The 21,507-nt window shown below is 36.8% G+C and overlaps 1 protein-coding gene across 4 annotated transcripts in view; it reads right to left on the minus strand.

Moving 5' to 3' along the window:
- Window positions 1-21,507, minus strand: part of LOC145287726 (tubulin delta chain-like) — a 127,442-nt gene that overhangs the window by 12,183 nt on the left and 93,752 nt on the right. For all 4 annotated transcript variants that reach the window (XM_080135482.1, XM_080135483.1, XM_080135484.1 and 1 more), the window contains exons 8-10: window positions 16,976-17,043; window positions 12,497-12,619; window positions 9,451-9,608 (exon numbers count right to left, since the gene is read on the minus strand). In XM_080135482.1, the coding sequence (XP_079991608.1) occupies window positions 9,451-9,608; window positions 12,497-12,619; window positions 16,976-17,043 (349 nt within the window). The remainder of the gene's footprint in view (window positions 1-9,450; window positions 9,609-12,496; window positions 12,620-16,975; window positions 17,044-21,507) is intronic.

Genomic DNA, 21,507 nt, shown 5'->3' on the forward strand with positions numbered 1-21,507 from the left:
CACAATTTTTATAAACCACCGTTCTGCCAAATCAAACATACCCATTCCTGATCCTCGATACATCTTCTATCATTATATGTAATCAGTTTTTTAAAATAGTCAACCATATAGGAGCCTATTCGTGACCACACACACGTTCATTTTATATTATAGATATATGTATATATACACACACATTATATAATATATAGGTATATATAAACACACATTCATTATATAATATATATATACACACACATTCATTATATAACATATATATACATAAACACACATACATTATATAATATATATATACATAAACACACATACATTATATGATATATATATACATAAACACACATACATTATATGATATATATATATACATAAACACACATACATTATATGATATATACTGTGGAAGCAAAATCAAGACTTCAAACAGGGTATTGATGGCAACAAAAAGTGTATTTCATTTTACGTTACAATTGTTTCCATATCCAGTCGAACAATTTCAAACATTATGTCGTTTGAAAATTTTCAAAAACCAGCATTTCTTCAGACTTTATGAATAAAAACACTTTTGACAATAGAGCATTTTTTGAAGAGAAAGAAAAAAAGAAAAATTCCCTTAACGGGAAAAGCATGCGAGAAACATTTACCTTTGCTGTAGTTACAGAAAAGCCCATTTAAATATTAATATATCGCCTAATTTCCGTATCCTTATTTAAAAACAGAGTCATTAGAAGTTTCACAGAAAACCCTAACACCTTTAAAAAAATTTTTATATATATCCCATTCGTTGAGTTCCTAAATTAGATCTCGCTGTTTCTTTATTTTCCAATAATTAATTTTTTTATAAAAAGAATTTTTTAATTTTTATTTCTATATTTATAGTATGGCCATAACAACCTTGCAATAACGTTACGGTTAATTTTAGTTTCGTATTAGTGGCAAGAGAAAACGCATTGTGGATGCGTTATCGGCAGCTCCTGTTATTCTCGCTTCTTCTTATTTGTCCCTCAGTCCTCATTTTTTTTAAATGAGTGATTTTTCGGACAAAGGGAGAAGAAAAAGCTGTTTTCTAGGTTGGCAGTATTTTTGCGAACAGTTGGCTGAGATGGCGGAAATTTTCTGTTTCTATGTCTATCCTTGTAGCCATGTCACTAGTAAGGGTGCTGGAGGTAAACGTTTTGTCTGGGCTGACGTTATCCGCCTGATAGTCAGGGACCCGAACCTTGGATTAACCACTAAGGAGGCTGTCCTATCAGCAGGTGCAAAGTACTGGGGCTGCTGTATTGCCATTTGGTGAATGGATTCTGGACCATGCAGTAGCTTCTGGTGGGGCCTCTCGATGCCATACTAGTGGGTAATTGTTACGGCTTTACCTTATCATTAACTACAAATAAAAAATAAAAAAAAATTCTTCGTTTCTTTTTCTCTCTTAATTTCCCCTCTCTGTCCTGCTCTAAGTAAATCTGTCGACCTAGTCCACAAATTCCAAAATTTCATCATGACAAGTTTCAAGAAAAAATACACGATTAAACCCGGTTCCCCAACTTCCAACGTAGACCCCTACTACCATGTCTCCTTCTCCAACATCAGGGGTCTTCGTTCTAACCTTCCAGAGGTTGAAACCCAATTACAGGAGACTAAACCAGACCTTTTATTTTTAAGTGAAACTGGCATTGGACAGGCTATTTCCCTAGAAGAGTTTGCAATTTCAGGATACTCTAACTTAACTTCTAAATCTGACCCCCAAGATCGCCATGGGCATGGAATATGTGCCTATATTAAAGATAGCTTTCCATGTGGGAGGGACATCTCCAGGGAAGATCCTAACTTACCCTATATGTGCTTCCGGGTTGCTTTAGCTCACACTACTGCATTTATATTTACTCTCTATCGCCCCCACAACAGTGGAGTTACTATCTTTCAAAGCATATCTGAGAAAATTGACCAAGTCCTTTCTACTTATCCTTCAGCTAACATTCACGTATGTGGAGACTTCAATGTTCACAACGTTGAATGGTTGACCCACTCAAACAAGACCGATGATGAGGGGAGGTTCTGTCATGATTTCTCCATTGCCTATGACCTCACTCAGATTGTTCAGGAACCTACCCGTGTGCCCGATAATGATGGCCAGTATGCGAGCCTACTAGACCTTTTTCTCACAACTTGCCCTGAACTATGTTCAGTTTCTGTTCTGTCGCCTCTTGGATCTTCCGACCACTCTGTTGTATCAATTAAGATAAAAATGAAATGTAATAAGTCCCCAGATGTACCTCTTCATCGTACAGTATATCGATACACTAAGGCTGACTGGGATAGCTTCCGTACATTTATATCTGATCTACCTCTGCATTCCATGTTTAAAAAGGATGTGTCCTCTATAGTATTAGACCTAACTGAATGGTTAATTGTAGGTATTGACCATTTCATACCCTCTAAAAAGTTTCAGAAAAAACCTAACAGCCAGCCATGGTTCTCTCCAGAATGTGCTGCTGCCATTGCGCACAGAAATCACTTTTTCCACTGCTTCAAACGTAATAGATGTATGGAAACTAAAGCCGTTTTCAGGACTGCCAGCAACCATTGTAAGAAAGTAATAAGGAACGCAAGAGAGTTGTATGCTCAATCTGTTAAGTCCAAAGTAGCTGAGCAGCGGCTTGGTTCCCACCAGTTTTGGCAAATAGCAAACAGAATCCTGAACAGAAGCGTGTGCTCCATCCCAACTATTATCAATGGACCTGAGGTAATCTCGTCAGCATCAGACAAAGCCAAACTCTTTGTCAAGAACTTTGCAGCAAATTCTACCCTTTGCGACCAAGACCGCCAACCCCCAATATTTCCTCCTGTATCAGAAAACACGCTATGTGATATACGTATATCTGTACGTGATGTTGCGAAGCTAATCAAAAACCTTGATTCGAGTAAAGCAACTGGCCCTGATGGTATTCCAATTATAGTACTCAAAAAACTTCAACCTGAATTAGCGCCCATACTTACAAAACTGTTTAAACGTTGTCTTAAGGAGAATAGTTTCCCATCTCCCTGGAAAACCTCATCAGTATGCCCTGTATTTAAGAATTCAGGTGATCGCTCATCCCCCTCTCAGTACAGGCCAATAAGTCTCCTGTGCGTCATGAGTAAGTTGCTAGAATCTGTGTTAAATACAGAAGTAATCAAACATCTCAACAAAAATAACCTTCTTAGTGACACTCAATATGGTTTCCGTTCTGCTAGATCTACAGCAGATGTCATTACAGTTATATCGCATAGGATTAGCAAATCTCTCGACGTTGGCAATCTTTCTAGAGCAATTGCTCTTGACATATCTAAAGCCTTTGATAGGGTATGGCATAAAGGTTTACTTCATAAGATCGCTAGCTATGGTATAGCTGGAAAAGTCTTCTCAATTATTAAATCATTTCTTTCTGATAGGTTCATAAGAGTAGTAGTTGAGGGGCAAAAATCAGAAGCTCACAGTATTAATGCCGGTGTCCCTCAGGGATCCATCCTGGGCCCAACTCTTTTCCTGATCTACATTAATGATCTTCCAAATCATATCCTTACATCATTTGTAGACATTTATGCTGACGACACTACCATTTATGGTACCACATCTAAGACAGTAAACGAGCAAGTTCTCTCCAATTCTCTCTCCTCTGATCTTGAGCACGTAGTACAATGGGGAAAGGAGTGGCTGGTTACTTTTAATGCATCTAAAACCAAGCTTCTCTCTTTACATCATCAACATTCTAATCCACATTTGTCATCAATTGAAATGAATGGCTCTCGTCTTCAGGAGGCCTCAAGTTTTGACAAGCTTCTGGGCTTGACCATTACTCCTGATCTTAAATGGAACACGTATATCAAATCTGTTGCCAAGGCCGCTGGAAAAATGGTGGGATCTTTCTATCGATCCAGTAGATATCTCACTGCTGATGCTATTCTCTACCTATATAAGAGCCAGGTACGTCCAAGGATGGAATACTGTTGCCACATCTGGGCAGGAGCTGCTAGAAAGGACTTGTCCTGCCTTGATAGAGTTCAAAATAGACTTCGTAGCCTCGTAGGAGATGTCCTTTTCTCCTCCTTGCAACCTCTATCTCACAGAAGAGATGTTGCGAGTTTGTCTCTGATGTATCGTTATTTTCATGGAAAGTGTTCAACTGAGCTTCAATCTTTGGTCCCCCCTCGCCAAACTTTCACAAGAAACACTCGTCTAGCTGTAAACACTATCAATAATTTCCCCCACTCTTTATCTGTGGCTAAACCTAAACGTAGATTCCATGAATAAAGCTTCTTTCTTAGAACTGCACGCCTGTGGAATTGTCTTCCGTTTTCCTGCTTTCCGGCTGACTACAATATGGTTGTGTTCAAGTCTAAAGTAAATAAGTTCTTGATGAGCCGTTCCATATAAGTTATTAAATTTACCAAATTTTCATTACTAATGATTACTATATTGACCAATTTCTACTGTACACTCTTTAACCCTTATCCTTGAGTGGCCTCTGGGCCTTGATAATGTGGTGATGCCTTTGTAAAAAAAAAAAAAAAAAAAAAAAAAGTAATGTTTACAGATTATCGTTATCATAGTACTTAGATTTAAGACCATTTTAGGTTTAAAGTGAGGTTTTCTAATCTATTTATTATTATTTAATGTTTTAAAATTTATTGTCATTCTACTTGAATGTTTTCATATCGTTTCTAAAGACAATTATGAAGGGAGATAATTCAAATATGTTGTTAATTGCTACTAGTTAATTCTGTTGGAAACTGGGTCGATTTTTATTTCTTATAACTGTTAAAGGAAGATAATTCAGACAGTTTGATGTTTTCGGTTCATTGATTACTAGAAGGTGTCTATGATTTAATAATTAATTTAATCAGACAGATCCAGAACGTGCTACGATGGCTTATTTAACAAATTAAGGATATAAATTATGTTTTTAATCTTAAAAAATTGGTTTTTACCCATGGGTTTAACCCACATCTGTTATTAATCACTTACACTGCTCATGTCTTATAATCCGTGTGTTGTATTCTTGGGTATCTAAATAAAACGTTTATTCTGACAGCAAAACCACCCAATAGCTACAAATGTGTTTCACTCCGATGAGAAAATGTCTACTCCTGCATTTATGAGTACAACATTTAGAACAGGGAGTAAAGTAAGCAAATAAGTAAATCAGCAACTTAAGATGTCAGATGACAAAATCAATTAAACTAATTTTCAGCCCCCAATAAAAAAAAACCCGTAACTTAATTTTACCTATCTTGTCATGTTTTTTTTTTTTGTTCTGAATTCTTTTTTGTCAAATATGCTATTAACCAATATTGTCTTGTTACATGTAAAACGAAAATAAAATAAAAAAAGTCACGCATGAAAACGAGAACCTTCCAAAATAACACCTTAATCTATTATCTAAACTCAAATGTAAATTACAAAAAATTAAGCTGACTTCACAAATTGATAAAAGTTCATTATTGGATTTTAATTATAAGGTAAAACTCAAAGATTCAAACTTGAGATAGATAACATCAAAACATCCCCACATTAATATGGGAGGGGAGAAACCCAATTACAGGAGACAAAACCAGACATATTCTTTCTAAGTGAAACTGGAATAGGGCCGACCACTTCCCTAGATGAGTTCATAATTAATGGATACTCTAACTTAACATCTAAATCTGACCCCTAAGACCGCCATAAGAATGGAATATGTGCCTACATTAAAGATAGCTTCCTGTGTGGCAGGGATATCTCTAGAGAAGATCCTAATTTACCTTATATGTGCTTGCTTACACCACTGCATTTATATTTGCCCTCTATCAGCCCCAGAACAGCGCAGTTACTATCTTTAAGAGTATATCTGAGAAAATATACCACATCCTGTCTGCACATCCCTCAGCTAACATTCACATCTGTAGTGACTTCAACATCCATAACATGGAATGGCTGACCCACTCAAATAAAACAGACAATGAGGGGAGGTTTTGTCATGATTTTGCCTTTGCTTATGACCTCACTCAGATTGTTCACGAGCCCACCCGTGTGCCCAATACTACAGGTCAGTATGCAAGCCTTCTAGACCTTTTTCTCTCCACTTCCCCTGAGCTATGTTCATGTTCCGTTCTTTCTCCTCTAGGATTCTTCGACCACTCCGTCGTATCAGTTAAGATAAAAACAAAATGTAATAAGTCCCCACACGTACCCCTCCACTGTTCTGTATACCAATACTCCATAGCTGACTGGGATAGCTTCCGTACATTCATATCTGATCTACCTCTCCATTCCATGTTTAAAAAGGATGTGTCCTCTATAGTATCAGACCTGACCGAATGGTTAATTGTAGGCATAGACAAATTCATACCATCTAAAAAATTCCAACAAAAACCTAACAGCCAGCAATGGTTCTCCCCAGAATGTGCTGCTCCCATCGCCAACAGAAATCACTTTTTCCATAGCTACCAACGTAATAGATGCATTGAGACTAAAGCTGCTTTCAGGAACGCCAGCAACCACTGTAAAAGAGTAATAAAAAATGCAAGAGAGCTATATGCTCAATCTGTTAAATCCAAAGTAGCTGATCAGCGGCTTGGTTCCCACCAGTTTTGGCAAATAACAAATAGGATCCTGAACAGAAGTGTGTGTTCTATCTCAACCATTATCAATGGACCTGAGGTCATCTCGTCAGCATCAGACAAGGCCAAACTATTTGCAAAGAACTTTGCAGCTAATTCTACCCTATGCGACGAAGGCCATCAACTCCCCATATTTCCTCCTATAACACAGAACACGCTAAGTAACATACAAATATCTGTGCATGAAGTCGCCAAGCTAATCAAGAACCTTAATTCCAGTAAAGCAACTGGCCCTGACGGCATCCCAATTATAGTGTTAAAAAAGCTTCAACCAGAACTTACTCCCATACTTACGAAACTGTTTAAGCGTTGCCTTAAGGAGAAGTGCTTTCCAACTCCCTGGAAAACCTCATTAGTATGCCCTGTATTTAAGAATTCAGGTGATAAGTCATCTCTCTCTCAGTACAGACCAATAAGTTTCCTGTGTGTTATGAGTAAGTTGCTGGAATCCATATTAAATAGAGAAATAGTAGACCACCTCAGCAGAAACAATCTTCTTAGTGACACACAATATGGTTTCCGTTCTGCAAGATCTACCGCAGATGTGCTAACAGTTATATCTCACAGGAGTAATGAATCTCTTGACAAAGGCTTCCTTTCTAGGGTAATTGCTTTTGACATATCAAAGGCCTTCGACAAGGTATGGCATAAAGGCCTACTTCACAAGATTTCCAGCTACGGTATAACTGGAAATGTTTTCTCAATCATTAAATCATTTCTCTCTGATAGGCTCATAAGAGTAGTGGTTGATGGACAAAAATCAGAGACCTGCAGTATTAAGACTGGAGTCCCTCAGGGGTCAATCCTCGGCCCAACTCTCTTCCTGATCTACATCAATGATCTCCCTAAACACATACTTAAATCATTCGTTGACATCGATGCTGATAACACGACCATCTACGGCAACACATCAAAGGCTGAAAATGACAAAGCTCTCTCTGATTTTCTCTCCTCTGATCTCGAACGAGTGGTTCAGTGGGGGAAGACGTGGCTTTTTACTTTTAATGCATCTAAAACCGAACTCCTATCCTTACATCATTAATGCTCTGATCCCCATCTAGCATCAATTGAAATGGATGGCTCTTGTCTAGGAGAAGCCCCATGTTTTGACAAGCTTCTGGGCTTGACCTTTACTCCTGATCTGAAATGGAACACGTACATCAAGTCTGTTGCCAAGGTTGCTGGAAAGATGGTGGGATCCTTCTACCGCTCCAGAAGATATCTCACTACTGATGCAATTCTCTATCTATATAAAAGCCAAGTACGTCCAAGGATGGAATACTGTTGCCATATCTGGGCAGGAGCTGCTAAAAACAGCCTATCCTGCCTTGACAGAGTACAAAATAGACTTCGTGGCTTAGTGGGGGATGCCCTTTTCTCTTCCCTGCAACCTCTCTCCCACAGAAGAGACGTTGCGAGCCTATCTTTGTTTTATCGTTATTTCCATGGCAGGTACTCGTCTGAGCTTCAATCTATGGTCCCCCCTCGCCAATCTTTTATGAAAAACACTCGTCTAGCTGAAACCACTGTCAAAAATTTTCCCCACTCTTTATCTGTGTCTAAATTTAAATGTAGATTCCATGAATAAAACTTCTTTCTTAGAACTGCACGCCTGTGGAACTCTGTTCCGTCTGCCTGCTTCCCACCTAACTACAACCTGGATGTCTTCAAGTCCAACGTAAACAAATTCCTGATGAACCGTCCCCTTAAGTAGACATTTTTATTAAATCCCCACACTAACGTACTGTACATGCTATAACCCTTATCCCTGAGTGGCTTCTGGGCCTTGATAAGTGGTGACCACCTTGTAAAAAAGAATATATATATATATATAAATAAACACACACATACATTATATAATATATATATATATATATATAAATAAACACACACATACATTATATAATATATATATATATATATATATACATAAACACACACATACATTATATCTATAATATCAAGCTGAATGTGTGTGTGTGTGTGTGTGTGTCTGGTCACGAATTGACTATTTTAAAAAACTGATCACATATAACGATAGAAGATGTATCGAGACACAGGAATGGGTATGTTTGATCTGGCAGAACGGTGGTTCATTAAAATTGTGGGGTCTGCATTCGCGCCTGGTCCACAAAGTATGGAAATAAAAAATTTAAAAATTAAAAAAAAAAATGTTTACAAATGTTTTTGATATAGATGTACATAAGAATACTTTGATAAGTAGGTTTTAACTTAAATAGGGATGGTATAATAAAATTGTGGGGTCTGCGTTCGCGTCTGGCCTCCATGGAATGGAAATAGACACAAACTTTAATAAAGACTTTTCATATCTATCTGCGTAAATATACTTTGATAATTGTCTCAGTTTGAAGAAATATGGTATAAAATTATGGGGTGTTCCTTCGCGCCTGACCTCCATAGAATGGAAATATGTCACCAAGTTTAACAAGGTTTTTTAATATAGATCCACAGAATATTGTGATAAGTGTTTCAGTGTGAACAGGTATGGTATAATAAATTATGGGGTTTATCTATTTTATTTTTACTTTCATCATGTTTTGTCTTTGGTTTTAATACCCCCTAATTCGAGGCTATCTCTTTATAACCCTTCCTTTTCATAACCTATCATACTTTCATAAATCAGAGTCCATTTTCCGAACCCATTCAACGACGGGTACTTTTGCTAGTATATATATATATATATACATAAACACACACATACATTATATAATAATATATATATATACATAAACACACACACATACATTATATAATAATATATATAAACGTGCATGTCATATAAGTTTATCGTTTTACCTTGTCTGCACCATGCTTCAAATACCAATGCAGATATGCTTGCGATGTGTACATTGCTTCTGCTTTCTCAAGTGTCATCTTCAACCAGTGCGTGACCATGCCATTGTTGGAAGCTGTTGTTAGGGTGGAAGTCTTCTCTCCAGGGAGATTGCAATTAGCTGGAAATTTAAGAAAATTTTCGTCAGTTTTAACAATTTTGGTTGTAACATTTGAAAAATGAAAAAAAAATCTTATTCAAGAAAAAGTTTTAGTAGAATTTTTTTTTTTCTTTTATAAAAAACTAGCATTTCAGCCCAGTATTGCCCGGGTGTTTCGAGGTGTATGTTTAGCAAAAAAAAAAAAAAAAAAAAAAAAAGCAGTCAATGTTTTCAAGTTTCTATTTATTCTATTAATTTTTCCTATTATGACCCCTTAACATTTATTGTTTTGGGCTCAAGTCAAGTTATTAAGTTAGATCCATGTCCAAGTAACCTATATCTAAAATTTCAAGTGCTTAGACCCAAAATTGACGGTGGAGTTTGGTAGAGTTTCCAAAGGTCAAATCGCTGAACTTTGCCCCTTAAAACCCAAATTTCTGCCCCCAAACGGATTACAAAGATTTTCCCAACTCTCACTACCCTGTATATCAAATTTCGAGTCTTCAGACTTAAAATAGACAGAGTTATTGCATAGGGAAATGTACACAGACAGACAGACAGACAGAGGCTTTCACTTTTATAGATATACTAGCATTTCAGCCCGGCATTGCCCGAGTGTTTGGAAGTGTATGCTGAGCAAAAAAAAAAAAAGCTTTGACCCCTATTATGACCCCTTAAAATTTATTGTTTTGGGCTCAAATCAAGTTATTAAGTTAGATCCATGTCCAAGGAACCTATATCTAAAATTTTAAGTGTTTCGACCGAGTTCTCAAAGGTCAAACCATTGAACTTTGACCCCTTAATCGTCAAATTTCTTGCCGAAAACCGATCACATCGATTTTCCCAAATCTCAGTACCCGGTATATCAAATTTTGAGTCTGTAGAGTTATTGCGTAGGGAAATGTACACACACAGACGCGCAGATACATAGATACACACACAGACAGACACTTTCACTTTTATATATAGGTTTTGGGAAATGATTTCTTCTGTGAAAAGCATTTAAGTCACCTAACGAGGACATCTTGTTTTAAATTACCATTTGTCTGAAACATTAGCATGTCCAGTGTCACGACCATATTTGTTTAAAAATATATTTTGCTCTTCTTTTATTGTTTTCTGTTTTTAGCAGCTCCTGCCCAGATATGGCAGCAGTATTCCATCCTTGGACATACTTGGCTTTTATATAGATAGAGAATTGCATCAGTAGTGAGATATCTTCTGGAGTGGTAGAAGGATCCCACCATCTTTCCAGCGACCTTGGCAACAGACTTGATGCACGTGTTCCATTTCAGATCAGGAGTAATGAACAAACCCAGAAGCTTGTCAAAACATGGGGCTTCTCCTAGACAAGAGCCATCCATCACAATTGATGCCAGATGGGGATCAGAGCATTAATGATGTAAAGATAGGAGTTTGGTTTTAGATGCATTAAAGGTAACCAGCCACGTCTTCCCCCACTGAACCACGCGCTCGAGATCAGAGGAGAGAGAATCAGAGAGAGCTTTGTCATTTTCAGCCTTTGATGTGTTGCCGTAGATGGTCGTGTCATCAGCATAGATGTCAACAAATGATTTAAGTATGTGTTTAGGGAGGTCATTGATGTAGATCAGGAAGAGAGTTGGGCCCAGGATGGACCCTTGAGGGACTCCAGCATTAATACTGCAGGCCTCTCATTTTTGTCCATCGACCACTACTCTTATGAGCCTATCGGAGAGAAATGATTTAATGATTGAGAAAACATTTCCAGTTATACCGTAGCTGGAAATCTTGTGAAGTAGGCCTTTATGCCATACCTTGTCGAAGGCCTTTGATATGTCAAAAGCAATTACCCTAGAAAGGAAGCCTTTGTCAAGAGATTCATTACTCCTGTGAGATATAACTGTTAGCACATCTGCGGTAGATCTTGCAGAACGGAAACCATATTGTGTGTCACTAAGAAGATTGTTTCTGCTGAGGTGGTCTACTATTTCTCTATTTAATATGGATTCCAGCAACTTACTCATAACACACAGGAAACTTATTGGTCTGTACTGAGAGAGAGATGACTTATCACCTGAATTCTTAAATACAGGGCATACTAATGAGGTTTTCCAGGGAGTTGGAAAGCACTTCTCCTTAAGGCAACGCTTAAACAGTTTCGTAAGTATGGGAGTAAGTTCTGGTTGAAGCTTTTTTAACACTATAATTGGGATGCCGTCAGGGCCAGTTGCTTTACTGGAATTAAGGTTCTTGATTAGCTTGGCGACTTCATGCACAGATATTTGTATGTTACTTAGCGTGTTCTGTATTATAGGAGGAAATATGGGGAGTTGATGGCCTTCGTCGCATAGGGTAGAGTTAGCTGCAAAGTTCTTTGCAAATAGTTTGGCCTTGTCTGATGCTGACGAGATGACCTCTGGTCCATTGATAATGGTTGGGATAGAACGCACACTTCTGTTCAGGATCCTATTTGTTATGTGCCAAAACTGGTGGGAACCAAGCCGCTGATCAGCTACTTTGGATTTAACAGACTGGGCATATAGCTCTCTTGCATTTTTTATTACTTTTTACAATGGTTGCTGGCGTGCCTGCAAGTTAGTATACACAGGGTGACCCCCCCCCCAAAAAAATAAAAGCTAAATGGAGGCCATCAAGAACATATGCTTTAGAACGGAGAAAAAAAGGCCAAAGATCCTAGTGTTTTGATGTGATGTTTTAAATATAATAAATGAGTTATGACCAAAGTTTCATTTCATTCGGACAAAACACTAAGAAACTAGGCCTAATTAGAGTTGGGGCCCGTTTTTTTGGGTCACCCTGTATATATATATATATATATATATATATATATATATATATATATATATATCATTAGTATATTTATAGGATTAAGATGTAATTGCCGGAGAATAGAATATTATTCTTACCTGTCCAATAAACAACAGGTTCAGGCATCCATTGAACACAGCTAAGAAGTTTTTCCATTTTCTTCTGGCTGAAATCGTAGACTTCATTTTCACCTCGGCCGACAAGAATGTTTGCTATAGATTTGTATGACAAAACAATTAAGGAGAAACATCATTTGTCTCTTAATTTTATGGCACATCAACCTTTTTGTATTCATTTGATACTATTAATTGAACACAAGTTGTTATTTGAGCTAAATCTGGGAAGAAACTGTGGCATCATATACTTTTGCAAATATTTCTGAATAGTTGAGCAAAATAATTCTGATAAGATTTGAAACTGGCATAGTCCTTTCCAAACTTTATAATCAACAAACTTAAGCCACATTGAGCATCAAATGGGTGACCTTTTATGAATACCAGGTGCTGTATGTGAGAGAGAAGAAACACAGAGGATTGCTTTGAAGTGCAAAGACCATCGAGTTTATTTCATTACCGAAATAAATTCTTTTGTTGTCCCCGGATCTTGTGTTGAATGCTATCATGTACCTCTTGTTGTATAAAAGATGACTGTGAAACCAACGGCCATAGCTGAGGGTAGAGGCACGGCCACCAAGATATAGAAGGCCTGTTAACTGAAAAATGCCTGTAGCCAATGTAGGTAGTCGTGGTAGAGGTCAAACGGTTGTGGAATATCAGATAAAGAGAGACAATCTGAATTGGAGTCACTTAAGATGCAAACCCTTGCAATGATGAGTCTGGCCAGGACCAGATGGATGACATTTGGGAAGGCTAAGTGCTGTATGTACTATGTTGAGTCATAATAAATTTCCCGGTTGGTATCTTGAGACGTATTAATTCACTGGGAGAGATGCATCCCTAGTCTTAGTTAAGATATGCATTTAGGAGAAGGTAACTCTCATAACGTCAGCAGCAGGACATTGGTTGGCCATGGAGGAGGAGGAATCTCTAGCAGATCAATGGTTCTAAGAGTTACATAATTCGACTGCAGATATGTGGATGATCTAAAGACAACGGATACATGGAAAACGGGCGAATCAGATGTAACTGATGAAAGATATAGAGATATGCCAGTGAATTTTGTTCAACGTCAGTTAGCAAACATGCCAGGGTATTGGTGGCAACAAGATGGAGCAACTGCACATACAGCTAGGGATATAATGCAGTTAATTGTGATGTTTCAGGATTAAAAAGTCTTAACCCACCCCATGTATTTTGTCAAGTTCAAAATTATGTGATGTCTACAGAGGAATTGGACTGACAATGGAGAACACTAACGATGATTTCATTTACGGCATAAACATGCCGCGATACAAGATGATGACAACATCCTTGTCAGTTTGGTCATTCGTTTTGTAAACACGGATCGTAAACTGGAATACGATATTTTCTCATCAATAAGTCTTATCCTCAAGTGGCCTCCAGGCCTTGATAAGTGGTGAATCTTATGTAAGAAAAAAAAATGGAATCTTCCTTAGACTATTCTCTTACTAATAACAATGACTCATGTCTTGCTCTTCTTTCTATCGGAATTGGAACGATTGATTCGTCTAAAAAATGTCCAATTTGTACATTTATTCATTTATTTGCAGACTTTTATCCTCATCTTTGTTGCTGTTTCACAATGTTTCAGCCAATTACTTCTCTGGCCTTCGTCAGGTGGTAACCACGACAGGATAGGAACTCCGAATCTCCTAACTGCATTCACTGCCATTACTGCCTTCCATAGTTGTTGTCATCTCATCACGTTTTGGCCAAATAATCCTCTGGCCGACTTTGAGTGAAACTACTATCTTCAGACAATGCTCACCTGGAACTGTAGAGATTCAACGTCTCTATCCACTGTGCCACAGGCCCCAAACGGCGATCAAGGTTGGATTAATGACCATCACCACGTTGTCTCACCAGCCATAAGATACACATTAAGCCTTATCTTCAAGTGGCTTTTGGGCCTTAATAACTAGTGCCCCCTTTGTAAAAAACAAATCTTGAACCAATATATAAATTAACTATTTCATTCCTTGCATTTCTTAGGAACACAGTGTGGTATCTGTTCTGATGCTACACTTGGTCTGTTCTGCCCTTGGTCAATGAACGAGTACCTCTTTTTGTGGAGCTGGATTTTCCCCACATTAAAAACCAACCTTGTGTCTAACTCTGCCCTCGTGGGGAGATAGTTAAATAAGAACATATGTATTACTTTTACAACTTTACAAGGCAGCTAAGTGGTTGAATCCATTTTGCTAAATTCTGCATGCAAGGAGGAATTTTATTTTCCGACAGTAGAGAGTGCATTCTGAGAAACCCTGTGATCCCAAAACTTCTCCATGGGTTAGTATTAGGGAACATCCATGGCAACATACTGAAAGCCATAGACATAATCATCAGGGATGGAGTTTGTCGTTGGTTGAGGCTTCCCAAGGATTGCCCGGTCGGCTTCTTTCATGCTGCCATCTCGGACGGGGGACTTGGCAGTGTCAGTTCCTCTGATGAGACAGCGTAGATACAAGAAGCTGTTTGCTGTGGCTACCTCCGAAGTCGTTAGAGAATCTGTCTGGAGCCCTGCTTTCCGAACAATGCTCAATTTAGTGAACCGTCCTGCAAAGGTACACGGGAAGGTGGTAAGGGACCCTAAAGAAACTGAAACAGAGTGGGCCTCGGTCTTACATCAATCACTTGATGGGGCTGGACTCATTCACGCCAGTGCCTCGAAGGCCCCACACCGCTGGCTTCGCCATCCAGACCGGGTATTTCCCAGACTATATATCTGATGTATCAACTTACGATGCAGACTTTTGAGCACGAAATCAAGATGGGCAAGGGGTGGACGATCTGACGGTGATCTGAAGTGCTGAGGACGATGCCGTCAGGTGGAGAGTCTTGGCCATATCGAGACGAGATGCGCCATCACCCACGATGCTAGATGCACGAGACACAACCGAGTAACCGATTTTCTGGCCAACTTCATACACAAGAAAGACCTGACAGTCCACAAAGAACCTAGGGTCCCAATGTGTAAGAGCTTTCTTAAGCCAGATCTCGTTGTGCAAACCCACTGTATGGCCGTTATACTGGATGTGATCATTGTCGGCGACGACAGCCTTGCCACAGGGCATCATAGGAAGTTCGAAAAGTACAACTTCCCCCTGTTTAACGATGCCCTTCATTCCCAGGTGCTGACCCGTGGAGCCTCTTTTCCAGTGAAGCATGCCCCAGTAGTGTTCACATATCGAGGCCTGCTCCACCCAACAAGTAGCGCCCACTATCATCCAGGGGCTTTTGGTGTATTAAACGTTAGGATGTAGATGTTTGTTAGTATAATGTTTCCATTCTTTTTAATGGATTCTTTTTAATGGATACTTTTTAATGGATACTTTTTCATGTTAATTAAGCCTTGGGATTTTAGTTCCATTTTTATTTTGTCATTGAACAACTTGATAGTTTCAAATAACACCCTTTGATATATTCATTTTTCCATGTGAAAAGTTTTAATTCTTCTGTCATGAAATTTTTCCGTTTTTAGTAGAACATCATTTTTTTTTCTACCTCCACTAGGATTTTCCCATTTCGTAAATTTTTAACTTCTTTAGGTGTTATTTTTGTAGAAATTACGTTATGTATTAAAAATGGACATAGTTTTGTCAATCGGGTGTTGTTTAATGCCTCCAGAATGAAGAATCTCAAGTTTTCCCTATTTCCAGTGTCCGAATCAAGCTCGGTGTGAATTCTGTCAGTTGATTTTGTTGCCATGAATGTTTTTCTTTTTATTTCATTGTCCCTGCTCTCCACCCGTGGCAGAGTCCAAGTTAATGCGGAATATGAGAGGGGAAACCAATTCGCCCTTGTGGAACAGAGATACAGGGGCGATACACTCGTATTTAAAGGGGGGTCCATTAGCACTTGTTCTTCTTTCTTGTTTCACTACCCAAGAAAATAGTAAGAAAAGTTGGGGTAGTACAACAATGTCTGTCATATACCCATTTCTTCAAACCGATTGACCCTAGAGCCGTCGTCTTTGAATTCAGTCGTTTTTTGTGATACTTGTGTGTTTATGTGAATGCTGATTTTGTCTTCTGAATTAGGGCTTGACATGGCCAGCTGATTGATCAGATCAGGCCTCTCCAACTGTTCGTCTAGTCGAGGTGAAGGTCAAAGTGGTTGTAGGGCCATGTCCTCTTTGTACCAAAGTCAAGGTCACCAGGATTCCATCCCAAAACATCATAGATTGCCACCCATGGTCAACTCTCTGTAGGGGGACAGTCAGCATATTCTGATACCCTACTGACTGGGGATAAAAGAAAAAGGTGGGGGTAAGGATAGGGAGAATGTTTCTGTTTTTTGGTTTTGTAGAACATGATTAAGTTTTGCAAAGAAATAAAGTGACAAAAACTGCATTTGAATCAGGAAGTTTGATCTGGTAGCACCGGTCAGTTTACGGAAATACCATCTCTGTATTTTTGAAGAAAATGAAAAAGGATATAAATTTTCGGCCATCTACACTGAATTGTCGTTGCAGTCGAGACAAACACTCGTTCCAGGTTGAATGGCTGAAATTGAGAGAAAACTTTAAAAAATAAATTGAGATTTTAAAATTTATTTTATCAAATGATAAAATTATTTTTATCTTACACATACTTTTGTACTTTTTCTTTTATATATATATATATATATACACACACACACAATGGTAAACTTCAAACTAATATAAATAACACTATTTATATATAGATAATTTAATCCCAACCAAATAAAAAAGCTAAATACGTAATGCAAAATAGTATAGCTTATTACAGGGGTGGGAAAACTACGGCCTGCGGGCCGTATGCAGCCCGCCAAAGGTATTCATGCGGCCCTCCAAGTATTGAATATTGAATTGTGGTTTTTTGATAGCTGTGCGAACTGCCGGACACAAGTATGGGCAGATCCTTGCAAAAAATGAAAATTTGGAGACGAAAAAAATACCTTCGTTAACAATCTAACTAAATTTCTGAAGAAAGAAAAGCAAAGTAAAAGGAAACAAAGAAACCTTACGAATTACACATTAAAAAATGACTGTTTTATGGGGACTGGTAAGTTTACACTTGGTTCCCAGCTAGACTGCCAGGCGTAGCTTTATCGGATCCTTTTTGATTTGCCGTGGCCGAAACTTTTGCCTGGCCGAAAACAGGCAATAAATTATTTTGATATACTAAAAATATTGTGGCGACCATAAAATCTGGCGCTTGTAGTCTGGGGTACAGCCAATCAACCGGTCAAGTCATAGCGAACTCTCTCTCCCATCTCCGTTATTCCTACAAGACACTAAAATTTTCATATGATATTTAGAATTTCCAAAGAAAGGACATCTTATAAATTCATTGCCAAGCATTTTAGTAAGTTAAAATATTGACTAATTATTTTGTTTACGTCTGTAATTATGCTAATTTGTTACAAAAATTTAGTAAATTTAAATTCCCATTATGTAATTTTGTAAGTCAAACTTTTTAGAATATCGATAAGACGGTTTTATGCAAATTCAAGCAAAATATTTTTAAAAAATGTAATCAATATTGACCCGTTTTGTCAAATATTTACTTGTTCAAAATATCTTGATTGAAATAATATCTAAAATTTAAAATTTTACAGGACGCCTACATATATATATATATTAGTCAATTTTGTACATTTATTACTGATTAAAATAAATTAACTGATTTATAAAATATTTATTAAAACACACTTTTAATCATTTTCCATTTTTCTATAAATGACAAAAATTAATTCAATATATGCAAAAAGTTTATAAAAGGTAAAATTTTGTGGGTGTTTAAAAAAATTGCAAAAATGTGTGAATACCAATCGAATCTTCGATTTGTTTCATGCGGTTTCTAATTTTTTTGTTGTTTTCGATAACTCTATTTTCAAGTACTCATTTTGCTTCTTTTTTAAATATTTTCGTAAATTGTATCAACATTATGGTAAATATGGATAAGCACGCTATGTTTTTCAGTTGTCACAAAAATGGAACAGAACTTCTAATTTCGTTCTGGTTTACTGATTTTTGTTAAAAGCTATGAATGCGTGAAATAAGTCAATTTTAATAGAAAAAACAAATTCAGCAAAAAAATAATTTATCGAAAAAAAAATATAAAAAACCAAATAATTTAAAATAAATTTATAAATTCTATCGTTTCATGTTAATACCAATCAAAAATGGCTTCATTTCCCGTTAATTTAACAAATATCAATGATTTAAAATAAATTTATAAATTCCATTTTCATGATAATAACAATAAAAAAATTATTATCCCCGTAAAAATTAAAAACAAATTTTATTTTTTCGTTTAAAAAATGGGGGTTGTATTACTGAACACATAGATTCGAAAAAGTTGTCAAAAAACAAATATATAAAAAATAAATGTTATCAAAGGCAAGATAAGTTACTTTTCTACATAACTGGATATTCTTTTAGTGTTTTTATTTAATGTAACATGTTTATTCATCTCGACAAACATACAGTGTTTACCGATGTATTCAAAATTAAAAATGGCGCCCGATTCTCTCTTTGACACCGTGGTTTTTTAACAGTATTTTGTTTAATTTTTTATTTTTAACTCCTTTTCCCAAACTTACCATGTCAAAGAGAGAGTCGGGCGCCATTTTTAATTTTCCAATACATCGGTAAGCACTATGTTTTTCGAGCTGAATAAACGTGTTACATTAAATAAAAACACTAAAAACATATCCAGTTCGGTAGACAAGTAACTTATCTTGCCTTTGATAACATTTATTTGTTATATATTTGTTTTTTTGACAACTTTTTCGAATCTATGTGTGCAGTAATACAAACACCAAAAATGTTCGTTTCCTATATATATAATTTTTTGTTTATAATTCTTGTTTCTGAAGATAAAATCACAATAGTTGTTCCTATTTACAATGCCCCCCCCCCCACCCCCTGAGACAGAGTCAGGCACCAGGGTCGTTTTTTAACGTGGAGAAAAGGAACAAAAATAAAAATTATCTCAGTCGTAAAGGATTTCTCCTCCACTGACAGAGAACAAGAAATTGAACAAGAACAGATACTACACTTTAATCTTGTCCCGAAGGCCAAGTAAAAACATTGTTTTTTAGTTATCTGTGAATAAATTCAAACATTAATTGATATTCATTTTCTTATTTTCGTACGATTCCTTGGTCGCATGTTCAATTAGAAAATTATTTTTAGCACTGGAACGAAATTAGAAGTTCCGTAGGCACCGCCAAAATTCACCACAGAATTACCTCCCCTATATGTAACACGATGTAACTTTGTTATAAATTAATATCAGTATATCTTCTGTATCATTTAAAAGAAGAAGGGCAGAATAAACTAGTAATAATTAAAAAAAACATTTCATCGTACGAAAATAATGAAATTGCAAGACGAAAATCATGTTTACATAATTGGCGCTTTAAAATAACGTTCCCCCATAGTAAGCATTGAAAACATATCCATTTAACAAATCTAACAAAAATCAACTAATGGTCAGACTTTTGTGAAATTTTCGATTCTTATCCATTTTTGAATTGACAAAAACTTTGAAATTACAGAAGAATTGCTATCCATGGTGTCTCTCAAAGACACAGCCACTGGAAACGATTTATACAACAGTATCATTAGCAGTCTAATCAGGTCTACGTTAAGCCTGGATAAACTGGCAAGGATTACAACTGATAGCGCTCCTTCACTCAGAGGCAAACACTGTGGCCTTGTGACCTTGATGAATAAAAATACCAAAGAAGATTTTCCATCGCACAGTGTGTTGTCTTTTTACTACATCATACATCAAGAAAGCCTCTGTAAATCATCTTTGAAACTCAAACATGTTATGCATCCAGTAGTGCGTGCAGTGAACTTAAGAGCACGGGGACTGAAACACAGGCAGTTCCAATGTTTCTTGTAAGATATCGAGGCAGATTTTACTGCTGTGCTGTATCACACAAATATCCGATGGTTAAGTATGGGGGAAGTACTGAAGAGAATATGGGATGTTAAAGCAGAGGTTGTCATGTTTTTTAATATGAAAGAAATTTCTTGTGACTTTTTAAAAGAAATGGAGTGTGACGAATGGGTTTGTGATTTTGCATTTGCTGTAGACATATTGCAAAAGCTGAGCGAGTTAAATACAAAACTACAATGCAAAAGTGTATTTGCTCATGAATTGTATGTTGAAGTGAAAGTGTTTCAATTGAAACTTAAACTTTTTGCCAAGCAACTTAAAGAGCAAAACTTTGTTCACTTTCCTCTGTTGAAAACACGAGCTGTTACACAATCATTATCAGACAAATACAGTTCCCACTTGATGGCTCTGAAAGAGGAATTTATCAGAAGATTTGCTGATTTCAAGGCAATTGAAGGACAGTTTGATTTGCTCAGCTCACCTTTTGCATGTGACGTTGAAACAGCTGCCGAAGAACTACAGGTAGATCTTATTGATTTGCAAGCCGACAACTCTTTAAAAAGGCTCTTCGAAAATAAACCACTAGTCGAATTTTCCAGAAAAGTTTGAAAATATGAAAAATCTTACAAGGAAGATGTTTGTTTTATTTGCTTCAACTTACATATGTGAGCAGACTTTTTCCATATTGAAAATTAACAAGTCAAAGAACAGATCACTTCTCACAGACTTAAATCTTCAGTCAGTGTTAAGAATCAGTACAAGCAACTTGACACCTAATTTCAACAAACTGGTAAATGGTTGCAGTCAGTTGCATCATTCCCACTGAGTCATTTTGATCCTTCTGTTGCTCAGTTGCTGAGCTATTTTGTTTTTCAAATAAATATATTTCATATGAAGTTACTATTTTAAAATATCAATAGAAATATGTTTTCCTTTTTAAATTGAGTTACTTTATTTTTAAATAAATGTGCTTCATGTGACGGTTCTTTTTTAATATATAAATTCATTTTTGTCCTTTGTATCTTTTAAAGATTTTATTCTAAAATATTAAATAATAAGATATTTTTTAATCTCTTTAAACACAGTTAC

This window comes from Euprymna scolopes, chromosome 11 (assembly GCF_053919585.1).
Source record: "Euprymna scolopes isolate OS-2025 chromosome 11, ASM5391958v1, whole genome shotgun sequence".
Lineage (NCBI taxonomy): Eukaryota > Metazoa > Mollusca > Cephalopoda > Sepiida > Sepiolidae > Euprymna > Euprymna scolopes.